Source organism: Carcharhinus amblyrhynchos, chromosome 3, assembly GCF_965287045.1.
Source record: "Carcharhinus amblyrhynchos chromosome 3, sCarAmb.v2.hapA, whole genome shotgun sequence".
Taxonomy (NCBI): Eukaryota; Metazoa; Chordata; class Chondrichthyes; order Carcharhiniformes; family Carcharhinidae; genus Carcharhinus; species Carcharhinus amblyrhynchos.
In genome coordinates, this window is record NC_137326.1 from 117701999 (window position 1) to 117716753 (window position 14755).

Sequence of the window (14755 nt, forward strand, 5' to 3'; positions counted from 1 at the left end):
TCTAAAGCAGTACTGATCTTGGACTCACCTAGGCAGTGAGCATCTCATCTCATCCGAGCTGAAGAACAAAATGCACACTAGATAGCTTTAGTTATGGTAAAATGCTGAAATGGAGAAGAATTCTGCTGAAAGATGATTTCCAATCTCATTCCTTTCCAAATTGGCCAAATGGTAACATATCTATCAGTGCAGACCTGCACTCTCAGCCTGATTTTGATATCTGTCGCAATGGATTGGATAAAATTATAGGCTGTTTAGTATGTGGATTTTGTTTTATAAATAAAAGCTATTCTATTGTGAGCTGTGATGGCCACTATTACCCAGGGCAACTTTGGATGGGATTTTACAGTCTCTCTCATCCCGAAACCATAAAATCCCACCCGAGGTCAACGGACCTTTCCAGGGTCCGCCCCTCGCCCACTGTCATTCCTGTTGTGTGCTTGGCAGTAAAATTCCAGCCAATTTTCTTTTTGTAGTTATTTTAGATTTAATAACCTGAATACTTATGTACTGGGTATATGTTCTGTCTTCTGTTCAACTATTGTATTACACACTGCACACTTAGTGAAATGCATGTTTCCAACTTTATAATGAGTAATTTCCAGGGACTTGTACAAACCAATCTACTTTGATTCCACTTAATTTGATAACTAGACTGGTGTACTTTATTTTTTGTTTTTTTAAAAAACTTCGATCAAGTACCTGGCAGGTTTAACAGTTTTAAACTTTTTTTTGATAAAGATTCCATCAATAAAAAGCCAGCAAGTGAATTGAAACTTCTCTGCAATCCACTATTGTGGAGTCTGATTCAGAAGGCATTGTGTGAAACAGTGACAGCCCAATTCCTATCTGCGTTACATATTTTTAGCTGTTTTGTACCAGCAAATTTACTGCAACTGTTGAGTGGGAAATTGGAAATAATGGAGATGCTCTGGAGGGATGGGGAAGGGCTGCCGGGGGGATGACTGGGGGGAACCATGTTGGGAGGGGGGGAATTGGAGCACGCCAATCTCAGCGGAACCAGTTCCTAGCTCTAAGAATCCACACTTCACCAGAGTAATGGCAGAAGCCATGCTTTTTTTTTGGCAGTTAACCGGGCAACAGAGCCGGAGAGTTCCACACCAGTTTTCTCACCAGAACTGGCACTCTGCCAAATTCTCAATGTATTCCTTTTTGATAGGCAAGAGAATTAAAGGCTATGGAGAGGGCGGGAAAGTGGAACTGAGCCACGACAGATCAGCCATGATCTTATTGAATGGCGGGGCAGGCTCGAGGGGCTAGATGGCCTACTCCTGCTCCTATTTCTTATGTTCTTATGTTCCACCCATGATCCAGAGTTCTCAAAGGACCACAGTGTTGTTGCCCATTCTGCATACAAGAAACTTGACCTGCTCTGACATGTTGCCAAAACAAAACTCATATCTCAACCCAGACTTGATCAACCAAATCTTCCATATCTCAACAAAATTGAAGGAGCAATTAGAAAAAAGTTTTATTTTATTAATTCAGTGAATTGAATCATGTTTTTACATTCCAGAATCACCATGAATGTTTGACTAGCTGTGAGTTTCTGAAATCCATTCTGATGATGAAGCAAGGTGACTGTCCGGCACCCCAGAAAGCTTGGGGCTTTGCAGCAGCCTGTGTCCAGAGCTGCAACTCAGACACAGAGTGCCCAAGTTCCCGAAAGTGCTGTTCTAATGGCTGTGGCCAGACCTGCCAAGCACCAGCAAATATGTTTAAAGGTAAGGAACATGCAGGCAGATTAATAAGTCACTTAGAGCACAGTTGATTCTTATTTTTGCCTTTATGGGGCTGTATAATTCAGCGTATGCATGATGTACAACAGTTTAAATCAAAACAATTTTTTGTAGTTTGCATTTAAGTGTCTGTATATTTGTGTACTGGGCATTTGTTTTGCCTCTTGTTCAACGAGTGTATTATATAATTTGGTTATTGCAGAGATGCTAATAAGAACATAAGAAATAGGAGCAGGAGTAGGCCATCCAGCCCTTCGAGCTGATTTGAATTAAAACAATACACAAACATCTGTAATGCACAAAATAACTTACCTTCCTTAGGAATAACGTGGGGTAATTTGGCCTTTACAAAAATTGATAATTAGTCAGCAGGACAGAGTGGGATTCTTCCGGTCATGCACGCCCCGAGATCGGAAAATCCGACTGGCGAGAACAGGAGCACGATTTTGGTGACGAGATGAAGTAAAAGGAAGCAACCCGAGATTAATAGCTGTCTCCACTAATCGACTTAATTTCACTGGTCTCAATATCTCTTCTGTCCAGTTCCCCCAGTGTCCTTAGCACTCCCTATTCAAACAAAATCTCCAGAAAATGGCCCTTCTAACTATTTTATCCAAGTTCAAGCTTCAAAAATGGCAATTGGCAATGATGCCTTTAGAACGTCTATTGTGATGCACTGTATTATTGTCTATTTGATTTGATTTGATTTATTGTTGCCACTTGTATTAGTATTCAGTGAAAAGTATTGTTTCTTGCATGCCACACAGAGAAAGCATACCATTCATAGAGAAGGAAAGGGTGCAGAATGTAGTGTTACAGCTAGGGTTTAGAGAAAGATCAACTTAAGTCCATTCAAAAGTCTGATGGCAGCAGGGAAGAAGTTGTTCTTGTGTGGGTTGGTACATGTCCTCAGTCTAGACAGCAATTATATCTGAATAGCCCTAATTTATTTTATATTGGACAATCAATGGGGAGATTTTCTTGGTGTAGTGGATCATGTAGGCATAGCAACCACTGCATCATAAAATTGTGCAGGTGAGAGACTTATAAAGGAACCCAGCCAATTTTCCCTCCTTTAGTTTAATTTTGGGAAAGCCATGTGTGCTGCAGCCCACCTAACTTTCTGAGACAGACCCAGGAATATCCCCCCTTACATTTTCAAGATAGAATTCTCGCATATGATATGCATATCCCACACACTTATCCATAACTGTTTCCCATAAAACCTGCAGTTTGCTTGAGGGAAAGCATATGACAACATGGCCTCTGACACCCTCTCTGACAGAACCTATATAAGGCTCCTCTCTAAAATAACCTCACACCTCATAAAATAGTCTAAAATAGTATGCCACATATATCTCACTCATTAATTAAAAACACATAGAAAAGTCCTGTCAGGATAATATTACCTGCTTTGGTTTTATGGTTCCCTCATTACTACATAAGCCTGAAAAGACCCTGACTGGATAATATCTCCATTTGGGGCTATCAGTCTTTGACAGTAATAATCCATTTTCATCATTGTATGTGTATGATTGACCTATTTTCTACATTACCCACTGTGTATTAGTAACCACCTAGTGCTATTTTTCTTGTGGAAGACTCAGTATATGTTCAATGTGCACATCCTAAGTGTCTAGCTTGCCTTGCTCAGCAAAGGAGTGGATATTTGAGGGAAAGTTAGTGACAGAAGAATTGATACTCATTCAGCATCTTGGCTGCATAATCTTTTGTACAGAAGTTACAGGTCTCCCATATCTGTATTTGTCTCCGTGGGCCACATTATAATTCCCTGAATATGGTTGTGTTTTTAAGACTTTTCTTTGTTATTTAAGGTGTTCCATTGAAGCCCAGGAAAGAACTGAGTTTCACAGAAGCCAAAAATGGGAATCTAGCAGTTGCATGGATGTCAAAGTTTAATGTTTCAATGGAGCCGGTATTTTATATACTGCAGAGAAGATGGAACTCTGGGATGTATCCAATCGAAGATGATGCTAGCAAGTGGGAGACAGTTGCTTATGTAAGCATATCATATAATTCTGACTTCTCAAACCAGACACCTCTTGATTCTTTTTGTTGAAATTTTATTTTATTTATTAGTGTCATAAGTAGGCTTACATTAACACTGCAATGAAGGTACTGTGAAAATCCCCTAGTTGCCACACTCTCGGCACCTGTTCGGGTACACTGAGGGAGAATTTAGTATGGCTAATGCACCTAGTTCAGACTAGTTCTGACCTGGCCTAGTCTGCACATGCCTGGTTTCGCAATTCTGACCCACAAAAGTCACATCTCAATGGGAGTAGCTGATGATTTTAATAGCTAGTGCCACCATAAAACACACAGGCGTCAGCTCCAGGGTTGGGATTTAGGATTTAAATGGGGTGGGATTCAGGATTTTTGGCCATTTCGCTGTTCTTGCCACAACAGAGAATCTCTCCATCCTGGTGAAAATCTGGGCCTCACTTTTTCTGTGCCAATCTCTTCATCCAGGAGTGAAAGCTCTATTAAATCTAATACAAACCAATCACCATACAGCTGATCAAATACAAACCACTCACCATACAGCTGATCATCTACAACAAAGAGCCACCTCCCAGGCAAACCTCAATCCTGAATTCAGTATTGTCCTATTCTGTGGCAGATGGTACCCCTGAGAGGTTGCCTAGTGTTATAAGAAAAGGGACTGAGAGGTTGTTAAAATGACAATCAGGAGTTTAGTCTGCATTTTGTGACACCTTTCTACTAACGCCATTTCAGATTTCCACCCCCACCCCCCCACAGAAACAAGGCACTGACCACCTAGCTAAAGCAGGACGGGACCAACTTTACATTCAGATATTATAGCCTTGTATCAATAACACAACTTTAACTCTGAAAAGTAGGAGACCTGTGCATGTTCACTCAATGACCAGACCACATGGGAGTCAGAAGAGTGACCAAAATCCAAAGAATCCCTACAGAGCATAAGGAGGCCATTCAGCCCTTTGAGCCTCCGAAAGAGCACCTTTACCTAGGCCCACAACCCTGCTTTGTCCCTATAACTCTGCACATTGATCATGGCCAATCCACCTAACCTGTGTATCTGTGGACTATAAGAGAAAACCGAGGCACCCAGAAGAAACCCACACAGACACAGGGAGGATGTGCAAACTACACCCAGTCACCCAAGGCCAGATTTGAACCTGGGTCCCTGGTGCTCTGAGACAGCAATGCTAACCACTATGTTACCATGCCAGAAGCCAGCAATTATTTTTATTTAACTTTTTTGCAGGGTTATTAGGAATGCCACTGGCCTGCCCTGAGCCCTTGCATGGTACCCTTGGACCTCTGAAGTCCCAATCTTGCCTTTCCCTCCCATTGTCAGCACCATCTTTCAACCTTTCAGCACAAACCTTACTCCAGGGACCCAAAGGAATGAAACCTGGAATGTCTGCTCCTGCCCAAAGCCCTGGCATCAATCCTGTCAGCGTTGACAGGGACATGTCTCATCAAAATGTTATTCAGAGCAGCTCTTAAAATGCCCATGCCTTACTTTCAATTGTTCACAGCAAGTGCCTGTACACATACCAGCTGAATGTAGCGCACACCAAGTTATGTCAGGGCTACACCTGGAGCTGGGGAAATGCCAGGCACTATGAATTCTTCCCTTGGCTCCCTACCCACTTAAATCTTCCATAACTGCACTGGTACCAGGCTTATCTGCCAAGGAGATCTGCTTCAGCACTCAACACAATCCTGACAAGGACCTCTATAATACAATATAACATCTTGTGCCCCTTGCACACGTCTAGTGGCCCATATCCACAAGTGACACTGCTCCTGGCAAAACAGTCATCACCTTAATTCCTAGAACAATATTGACTGTCACTGAATTTACCAGCAAAATTATTGTGAAATCTTCATTGTACCATGCACCATTTTTGAGAACTTGCATAAGTGTCTATCAAATCGCTTTTATTTTAATCTGCTCTTTTCCCCATGACATGCTTTTTCTCAGATGCCAGCTCGTTTCTTTACTCTTATGTCCACTCCACACTGGTCAGTGCTTTAATTACAATACCAAAAATCTCACAATAGTAATTAATGGATCACAGTGTCCCAACTGTTTATAGATTGTCGCAGAGTCAGAGCTGAGGCAGATTACCTTTGTCCGATGCAAGCAACACATTGATTCTATTAACAAGATTGAGATATTACATTGCACTGTATGTTGAACAGTGGAATAAACACTTTTTACTGCCAATAAATGCCCTTAAACTGAGCACATCACCGCAAGGCGGCATTTTTTTACAATCTTGACTTTACGCCAACAATTGTTCCTCTAAATATGCTAATCCTTGGCAATGTGAAGATATTATTGTGAGGCATTTAATTGCTTTCTGATGCAATACTTTAAAGATCAATTGGCATTTAATTTTAACATTTTTACAAAGGCCACAGAACCTCATCGTTCATCATTTTGGTCCCCATGGACCAAATAAATATATTGCAATGAAGTCCACAGTGAATAATTGCTCTTCATTTCCCTTTTTCCAATACCCCAGACAATAGAGGAGCATGTTGATCTGAAAAATATGAGACCAAACATATGGTACCAGTTCAGAGTAGCTGCAGTCAACGTCCATGGAACTCGAGGTTTCACCACCCCCAGTAAACACTTCCACTCATCCCGAGGTAAGAGATTGCTGCTGAATAGTGATAATAAGTATGCTTACTTGTAACAAAGAGCCATCAAATATTAGCACTGCCCCCCCTCCTCCACCCCCCAGCTCCTTCCTTGCCATCCACATAACCCCAGTCACATTCCAATCTGCAGAGAGCATTCAGATAACTGTGGCCCATTTTCATCAACACTGGTATTGAGAAAATTATGCTACATTTAATAATGTTACCGACCAATTGTCTCTGCTTGCTTTCTAAGCACAAAACAAAATTGGCTAATTGTGTTCCTGAATCATAGAATCCTTACAGTACAGAAGGACTGCCCATAAAGCCTGCCTCGACAACAATCCCACCCTATCCACGTAACCCCACATATTTACCCTGCTAATTCCCCCCAAACAAGGGCGAATTTAGCCTGGCCAATCCACCTAACCCCCACATCTTTGGACTCTGGGAGAAAACCGGAGCACCTGGGGGAAACACGTGCAGACACAGGGAGAATGTGCAGACTCTACACAGATAGTGTCTCAAGACTGCCATTGAACCTGGGTCCCTGGCGCTCTGAGGCAGCAGTGCCACCTTTTATTGATTTACTGGCAAGAGATCTTTACCTTCCCGGTTTTCCTTTATGTTTTAAAACACTTCTTTGGCAGAGAAGACAGTGAAAAGGACCAACTTGATCCTGTTATTGTGATTTTGCCAGAAAGGCTGATGGGATTCAATTGGAACTTTCAAAGAGACTGTGGGTCTAGACATGAAAATTTTCAGAACTTTGGAACTAACTGTATCCCTCTTTCAAATATGTAACATAGTCGCAATGGGCTGGATGACCTCCTTCATTACTATAACATTCTGAGATTTAAAGTACTTCCTCAGATATCTTTGGAGGACAGTGAAGAAGTTTGACAACTGTCTCTAAAACTACTTCCGCTTCCTTCCACACCGATCACTCCTAAACTCCCCCATCTCTATCCCCTCTTCACCCAGCTCCTGATTCTTCAACCTCCCCTCCTGATCTCAGTCTAACTGACATTGCTAAGTGGCTCCTTCCAAAACTACAGAGTTTTCAGAACAGGTTGTTGGATGTGAATCAGCCAGAAGCTTCTTCGGTGAAATGGAAGTTCTTGATTGAGATTTCTTTTCTCAGCTTTGTAGTATAATGCCTGGCAACAACCCTGTTGACTCGATCTCTAGGAGCTCTGAGGGATTTAAGCCCTTAATTAACTGCTGGATCCCTGCTCCATGGGGGACGTTCTCCAGGACTTCCGGCCAGGTGGAAATCCTGCCCTCGAGGCTGCCAGGGGCTGACATTTCTCCTTTACCCATAGTGCCACAATTCATTTGACCCTTCATCAGACATCATCGTGGGATTCATGGTAAAAAGTAGGTGAGGGTGGTATCACGGGAATTGGGATGTCAAAGGAAATGGCACGGGGCGAGGCGGCCTTGGTTCAGCGAGCCTCCTCACCTGCGATGTCAGATTCCTCAATCAGGCACAGATGTGATTTGATTTGATTCATTATTGTCACATGTATTAGCATACAGTGAAAAGTATTGATTATTGCGTGCTATACAAACAAAATATATCGTTCATAGAGAAGGAAACGAGAGAGTGTAGAATGTAGTGTTACAATCATAGCTAGAGAAAGATCAACTTAATGCAAGGTAAGTCCATTCAAATGTCTGACAGCAACAGGGAAGAAGCTGTTCTCGAGTCAGTTGATACGTGGACCTCAGACTTTTGTATCTTTTTCCCGAAGGAAGCAGGTGGAAGAGAGAACATCCGGGGCGCGTAGAGTCCTTAGTTACGCTGGCTGCTTTGTTGAGGCAGCGGGAAGTGTAGACAGAATCAGTGGATGGGAGGCTGGTTTGCGTGATGGATTGGGCTACATTCACAACATTTTGAAGTTCTTTGCAGTCTTGCAAGGAGCCATACCAAACTGTGGTACACCCAGAAAGAATGCTTTCCATGGTGAGAATCATAGCTGACATGCCAAATTTCCTTAGTCTTCTGAGAAAGTAGAGGCATTGGTGGGCTTTCTTAACTATAGTGTCAGCATGGAGGGACCAGGACAGGTTGTTGGTGATCTGTACACCTAAGAACTTGAAGCTCTCGACTCTACTTTGTCCCCATTGATGTAGACAGGGGCAAGTTCTCCTTTACGCTTCCTGAAGTCAATGACAATCTCCTTTGTTTTGTTGATATCAAGGGAGTGATTATTGTTGCCACACCAGTTCACCAGATTCTTTGTCTCATCCCTGTACTCTGTCTCGTCATTTTTTGAGATCTGACCCACTGTGGTGGTGTCGTCAGTAAACTTGAAAATCGAATTGGAGGGGAATTTGGCCGCACAATCGTAGGAGTATAAGGAATATAGTAGGGGGCTGAGAACACAGCCTTGTGGGGCACCAGTGTTGAGGATGACTGTGGAGGTGGTGTTGTTGCCTATCCTTACTGAGTGCCTGTGAACAAGGGAAACGTCCTTTTTGGACCACAAACAAACCGAACCTTGCTTGTCAGCCTTCTCATATATCAAGTGTCTCTCCTGACCAAACCCTGCTCATAAGCATTCCCATCCCAGACTTAATCGGCAGGGTGGGGGGTGGCGGGCCTTCACCCTGCATCCTCCCATCCAGTCAAACATCATTGCCCCTACACACACACACACACACACACACACGCACACGCACACACTTCAGAACTTACCCCCAAGGAGGTTACTAAATTCCAGCCAGTGTATCTGAGACAGACACAGTATTAAAGTTTCACTATGTTTATTTGCATGTCATACTTTTGCTCCATAAATTGGGTGCGAAGTGAGGGATGTAGGAAGACCAGCCATGCGAACACTGCTCAAGAATTTCAGAACCAGAAGCAATCCTCCGTTGAGCAGCTTGTTTTACAGCGTTTGAGATGAATAAGAAAGTGGCAGGTCAGGGGTTTCATCCTGCAGGCCTCCCATGTGTAACCCCAAAGTCCTCCTGATGAAAGACAACTCCACAGTGATAATATGATGAAGAAAAGATACAACTGACAATGGATCATGTTGGACCTCAAACTAGAGGCAGGAATCCACATTATCAAAGGTTCATCATTTTTCTTAATATAAAATAGAACCTTTGTTCCTACAATGATGTCTTCTTTTTCATCACATGGAACATTTAACCCAAGGTGAAAGGGCAAGAGTTCAGTCTGACTTGAATGAGGATCACAGCTCAAACAGGTGCATTAGCAGATTCTACCCATTGAAGAAGTCTCCTTGTTAACTATAAAAAAGATTTCATTGATCGCTCGCTTTTTTAAAAAAAGCTAAAACCTCAGTGATGTTGCTGTTCTCTGAAACACCATTCAAACAAACTCTGCCAGTGGGGGAAAAGAAACAGCAGCTCGTTTGAGCAGGAGGCCAAGCCTTGAAGTTTGATTTGTGACAATAGACCACTGTGAGGACCCAGTGCCCTTGTCCAAGTGATAAAGGAGCTGTCAGCCTTTTATTCCTCAACACAAGCTGATAAATCAGGAGGGGAAAAAAAACATCAGAGAACCAACTTTGAAACTCACTCACTTAATTTGGCAATATTGAATTTCCTACGTCTTTGTGTGTGTTCCAAACAATCCAAAAGTCATCCCCATGAGTTTCAAAAAAACATTGTCTCTAGCCAGTAATCTACCATGAGGACAATTAATTACAAAACTATTGAGGCATTATAAGTATGTTTACTTTCAGATTGTTCCGTGCATTGGCTTGTAAAGTCACTTCACTCGGTGATTTATGGCAGCATTGCCTCACGTGGAGGAAAAGAAATATAAAAATGGTGCAGTCAAGCTCATCTGTAATAATAAAAATGTGATTATATTTGTTATCTTAGCTGTGCAAGTAGGGCAATATCTTATAAATAATAATTAATTGTGACACATAAACATCACCTTTATGTTTACAGACCAATACTTTATGATTTATACTTGCACCCACATATAAAATGTTTTCCCACATCGACATCTTCTGGTCAACATTTTTGTGAAGAATTGATGCTAAGGGATTGAAATTGATCAATGCTGACATTGTTAGCAAATCAGCAGACAATTTTTCACCATTCCTGGGTTAGAGTTTTACCTGATGATACTGGTGCACGCCCTACCTGAACTCACACGAGAAAACATCAGGTGAACGTTCAGACAGCCATGTACAATATTATGGTTGGAGTACATGCACAAGAGACTGTAATAAGTCTTCAGAGGCAGAAGCCCCCTCACCAGAATCTGTTTATTTACAATTCCAACATTAGTACTCAGGATGCTATCAGAAAGCAGTCTACCTTCGGAAGTGCCAGAGGAACTGACACTCCTGGTTAAATACAAAGAAAAAACTCCCTGATTGGCCCATCAATTGACTCCTTAATCAGGGAGTTCATATTCCAATAGGTCGATCTCAATGGCCTGATTGAAATCATTACAGAGTCAGAAGCCCGTCTGCCAGCCAATACTTAAGGGCCAATTAATGCCATTAACTTATCAATGTTATGCTGCCCGTTGGCCATCTCACAGGCAGCACAGGCCAACACAAGTTCTCATCCTAGGGGCTCCACTCAATGAGCTTTCAGATCGTCTGCAGCCACAACACACAGATCTTGCAAGTCTGTGCCCATTACCCTGGCAGCTCACATGATGCTTACATCTTGCAACACTCACAGGCGCCAAGGCTATTCACTGCTGCTTGTTTGGATAGCTGATTCCTAGGTGATATGGGCTACCACCTGAAAAGGTGGCTCATGATCCCACTCCGGCATCCAAGAACTGAGGCGGAGGAGAGGTACAACACTGGCAGGACCATTGGGCTGCTGAAGATGTGGTTGAGATGCCTGGCCCAATCAGGTGGAGCACCGCAATATCATCCAGAGTGAGTGTCTCTGCACAACCTGGCTCTGGCAAAGGGAGACCGATTGGAGGATGAGGATCACAAGACGGCTCCAGATGCCATGGAGGATAGATTGACTGATCGGCCTGATGAGTAGCCCAGGGAAGTACAAGGTGAGGATGTGGATGCAGATGTCAAGAACCTTCAGGGAGTGAGGGACACCAGGGAGGATTTGATAATGTGTACCTTCAACCAGGCTGCCATGGCTTCAAAACCAGCTCATGCCAAGGCTGCTGCCTCCATACAAGACATTTACAACATACAAACTCAAGGTCCTGCTAACCATGTAATAAAGTTCAAAGCCCCTGCCAACCCTTGCACCAATAAGAGCCACCTTGCAAACTCAGACCATTACAGTAAAATCAATGTTAACAGAATAAACAAGAAACATAACATTTTCTGGTGTTAACAATCACACCATCAAGAAAGTTTTGAAATATGAACAGACACAAAGTTACCCCTCAGATAATGTGCTCAAGATGCCTTAACCTTAGGGTTTTGGCTGGAGACCCATTCTCCAGCCTGAGCTTCATTTGAACCTCCCTGTTCATCACTGATGGACAGATACAGAGCAGGGAAGCTGGGTGCCTCATCCATTTCTCACACTGGCAGTGAGGGCTTGCAGGTCAGGGCGTAACCCCAGGAACCCCTGACTCTGTTCCTGGAGCTACTCTCCATTAGCGTCACAACTATCAGTGAAGGAGGCTGTGCTCAGAGTCAACGCAATGCTCACGTTCTACATGGACATCACCACAACAAAGATGATGGATAGGATTATTCTCCCTTTCCGCAGAGTATTTTGCGATGGCAGAATCCTATTGTCCTGCCATGGTCAATGGGTTTCCTTCTTGAACGCATCCCTTGCCGCTGGGAAACCCATGGCAGGGTGCACCTTTGGCAGGACCATACGATCCTGTCAGTATTGCACCGACCAATTCAAGAACAGCTTCTTCCCTGCTGCTGTCAGACTTTTGAATGAACTTACCTCGCATTAAGTTGATCTTTCTCGACACCATAACTATGATTGTAACACTATATTCTGCACTCGTTTCCTTCTCTATGAATGGTATGTTTTGTCTGTTTAGTGCGCAAGAAACAATACTTTCCACTCTATGCTAATACATGTGACAATAATAAATCAAATCAAAGATTTCAGCACATTGCACACAGACCCTTAGGGATCGTCACCAGATCTTCCCACGCATCCCGCTGGACACCCAGCATCTGCCTCCTGATGGATAACTCCAAAGACTCATCATCCCCTTTGAACACAGCATGTTCCTGCTTGGCCTCCAACTGACGACGCCCGGGCACTCTCTGCCTCTGCCAGCTCCTCGTGCGAGTGTGCTGTGCCCTCCCCCTTATGCAGGACTATGGGAGCCAGTGAACTTAGACCCACCAATTACTAGTCTCTGTACTGGTGCCTGGCTCAGAGAGAGGGTGTGATGCAGGTGCAGGTGTGAGTGTATCGTCCTTGGGAGGCCCTCAGGGAACCTCTTACAGATGATGCATCTGCTTGAGAAAGATAACATTCCAGTAGATTCAATCATCAAATAGTCAACAAATATGTTGATGGTACAATGGAGAACGGCACATGGTGCCAGTTTTGGAAGATAAATGGACAGATGACTTTGCCATCTTTATTTCAGCTGAAAAGATTAAAATTTTTACTCTCCCTATTATTTCATATTTGTGCTTTGCATTGTTAGCTTTCTCAGAGGCCCCTGCCTCACTGTGTCTGATGGAATGAGCTCTAGGGTGTCCATTTTGTAATGGCTGAATACCAAGAGATTGAACTCCCCATCATCCATTCTTCGGTGCTCCATCACATTATTTCCCAAGAACATAAGCATGTCATGCCTGACACTGACCTCCTCCATGCAGCACTTGTCTGTGAAGCAAGGGGTAGAGTGCTCACTGGACATGTCCCCCCACCTTCCATGTCCACTGTTTACTGAAACCATTAGTGCTACAGGTATCTCTTCTTTGATCCTGTGAAGAATGCTCCCATGGCCTTCCTCTCCCAAGCGGGGTAGAACCCAACTTGCTCCCGACCCCACCCACTTCTTCCATCCTCCCCAAGACTGTGGAATACGCCGGGCAGGCCTTAATTGGCCATCCAGTGTGAAACTGTGTTGACAACGCAATCTGATCTGGGAGAGAATTCTGTAGCTGCTTCTGTGCTTATTCGGCAAGCACTAAACTCAGGCTCTGCTCTTCTTGCCACTGAAGTTCACAGAACAATAGTTCAAACACTTTTTGGAGACTTATTTCCCTGACTTGCCATCACTGTTAGAACAAAGAAACAAAAGACAAAGAAAATTAACAACAGAAACAGGCCCTTCGCCCTCCAAGCCTGCACCGACCACGCTGCCCGACTGAACTAAAACCCACTACCCATCCGGGGACCATATCCCTCCATTCCCATTCTATTTGTGTATTTGTCAAGACACCCCTTAAAAGTCACTATTGTATCTGCTTCCACTACCTCCCCCGGCAACGAGTTCTAGGCACCCACCATCTTCTGTGTAAAAATCATGCCTTGTACATCTCCCTCAAATCTTGACCCTCGCATCTTAAACCTATGCCCCCTCGTAATTAACTCTTCCACCCTGGGATAAAGCTTCTGACTATCCAGTCTGTCCATACCCCTCATAATCTTGTAGACTTCTATCAGGTCGCCCCTCAACCTCTGTCATTCCAGTGAGAACAAACCAAGTTTCTCCAATCTCTCCTCATAGCTAATGCCCGCCATACCAGGCAACATCCTGGTAAATTTTTTCTGTATCCTCTCCAAAGCCTCCACATCCTTCTGGTGGTGTGACGACCAGAATTGAACCTAACTAAGGTTCTATAAAGCTGCACCATGACTTGCCAACTTTTAATGCTCCGGCCACTGAAGGCAAGCATGCCGTATGCCTTCTTGACTACCTTCTCCACCTGCATTGCCACTTTCAATGACCTGTGTACCTGTACACCCAGCTCCCGCTGTCTATCAATACTCTTAAGGGTTCTGCCATTTACTGAATATTTTCTATCTGTATTAGACCTTCCAAAATGCATTAGCTCACACTTGTCTGGATTAAACTCCATCTGCCGTCTCTCTGCCCAAGTATCCAACCAATCTATATCCTGCTGTATCCTCTGATGGTCCTCATCGCTATCCACAAATCCACCAACCTTTGTGTTGTCCACAAACTTACTAAGCAAATCAGTTACACGTTCCTCCAAATCATTCATATAAATTAGAAACAGTAAAGGTCCCAGCACTGATCCCTGAGGAACATCACTTGTAATGTGGAGATGCCGGCGTTGGATCAGCGTTACCCCAGTCCAATGCCGGCTCTCCACAGCATGAACATCACTTGTCACAGCCCTCCATTCAGAACTCACCTTTCCACTGCTACCTTCTGTCTT

At 43.6% G+C, this 14755-nt stretch overlaps 1 protein-coding gene across 1 annotated transcript in view; it reads left to right on the plus strand.

Annotated features, from left to right (window-relative positions):
* anos1b (anosmin 1b) overlaps nt 1-14755 on the plus strand; it is a 126613-nt gene that overhangs the window by 73811 nt on the left and 38047 nt on the right. Inside the window, exons 4-6 of the mRNA XM_080186482.1 lie at nt 1538-1745; nt 3596-3780; nt 6308-6437. Of these exons, the coding sequence (XP_080042608.1) occupies nt 1538-1745; nt 3596-3780; nt 6308-6437 (523 nt within the window). The remainder of the gene's footprint in view (nt 1-1537; nt 1746-3595; nt 3781-6307; nt 6438-14755) is intronic.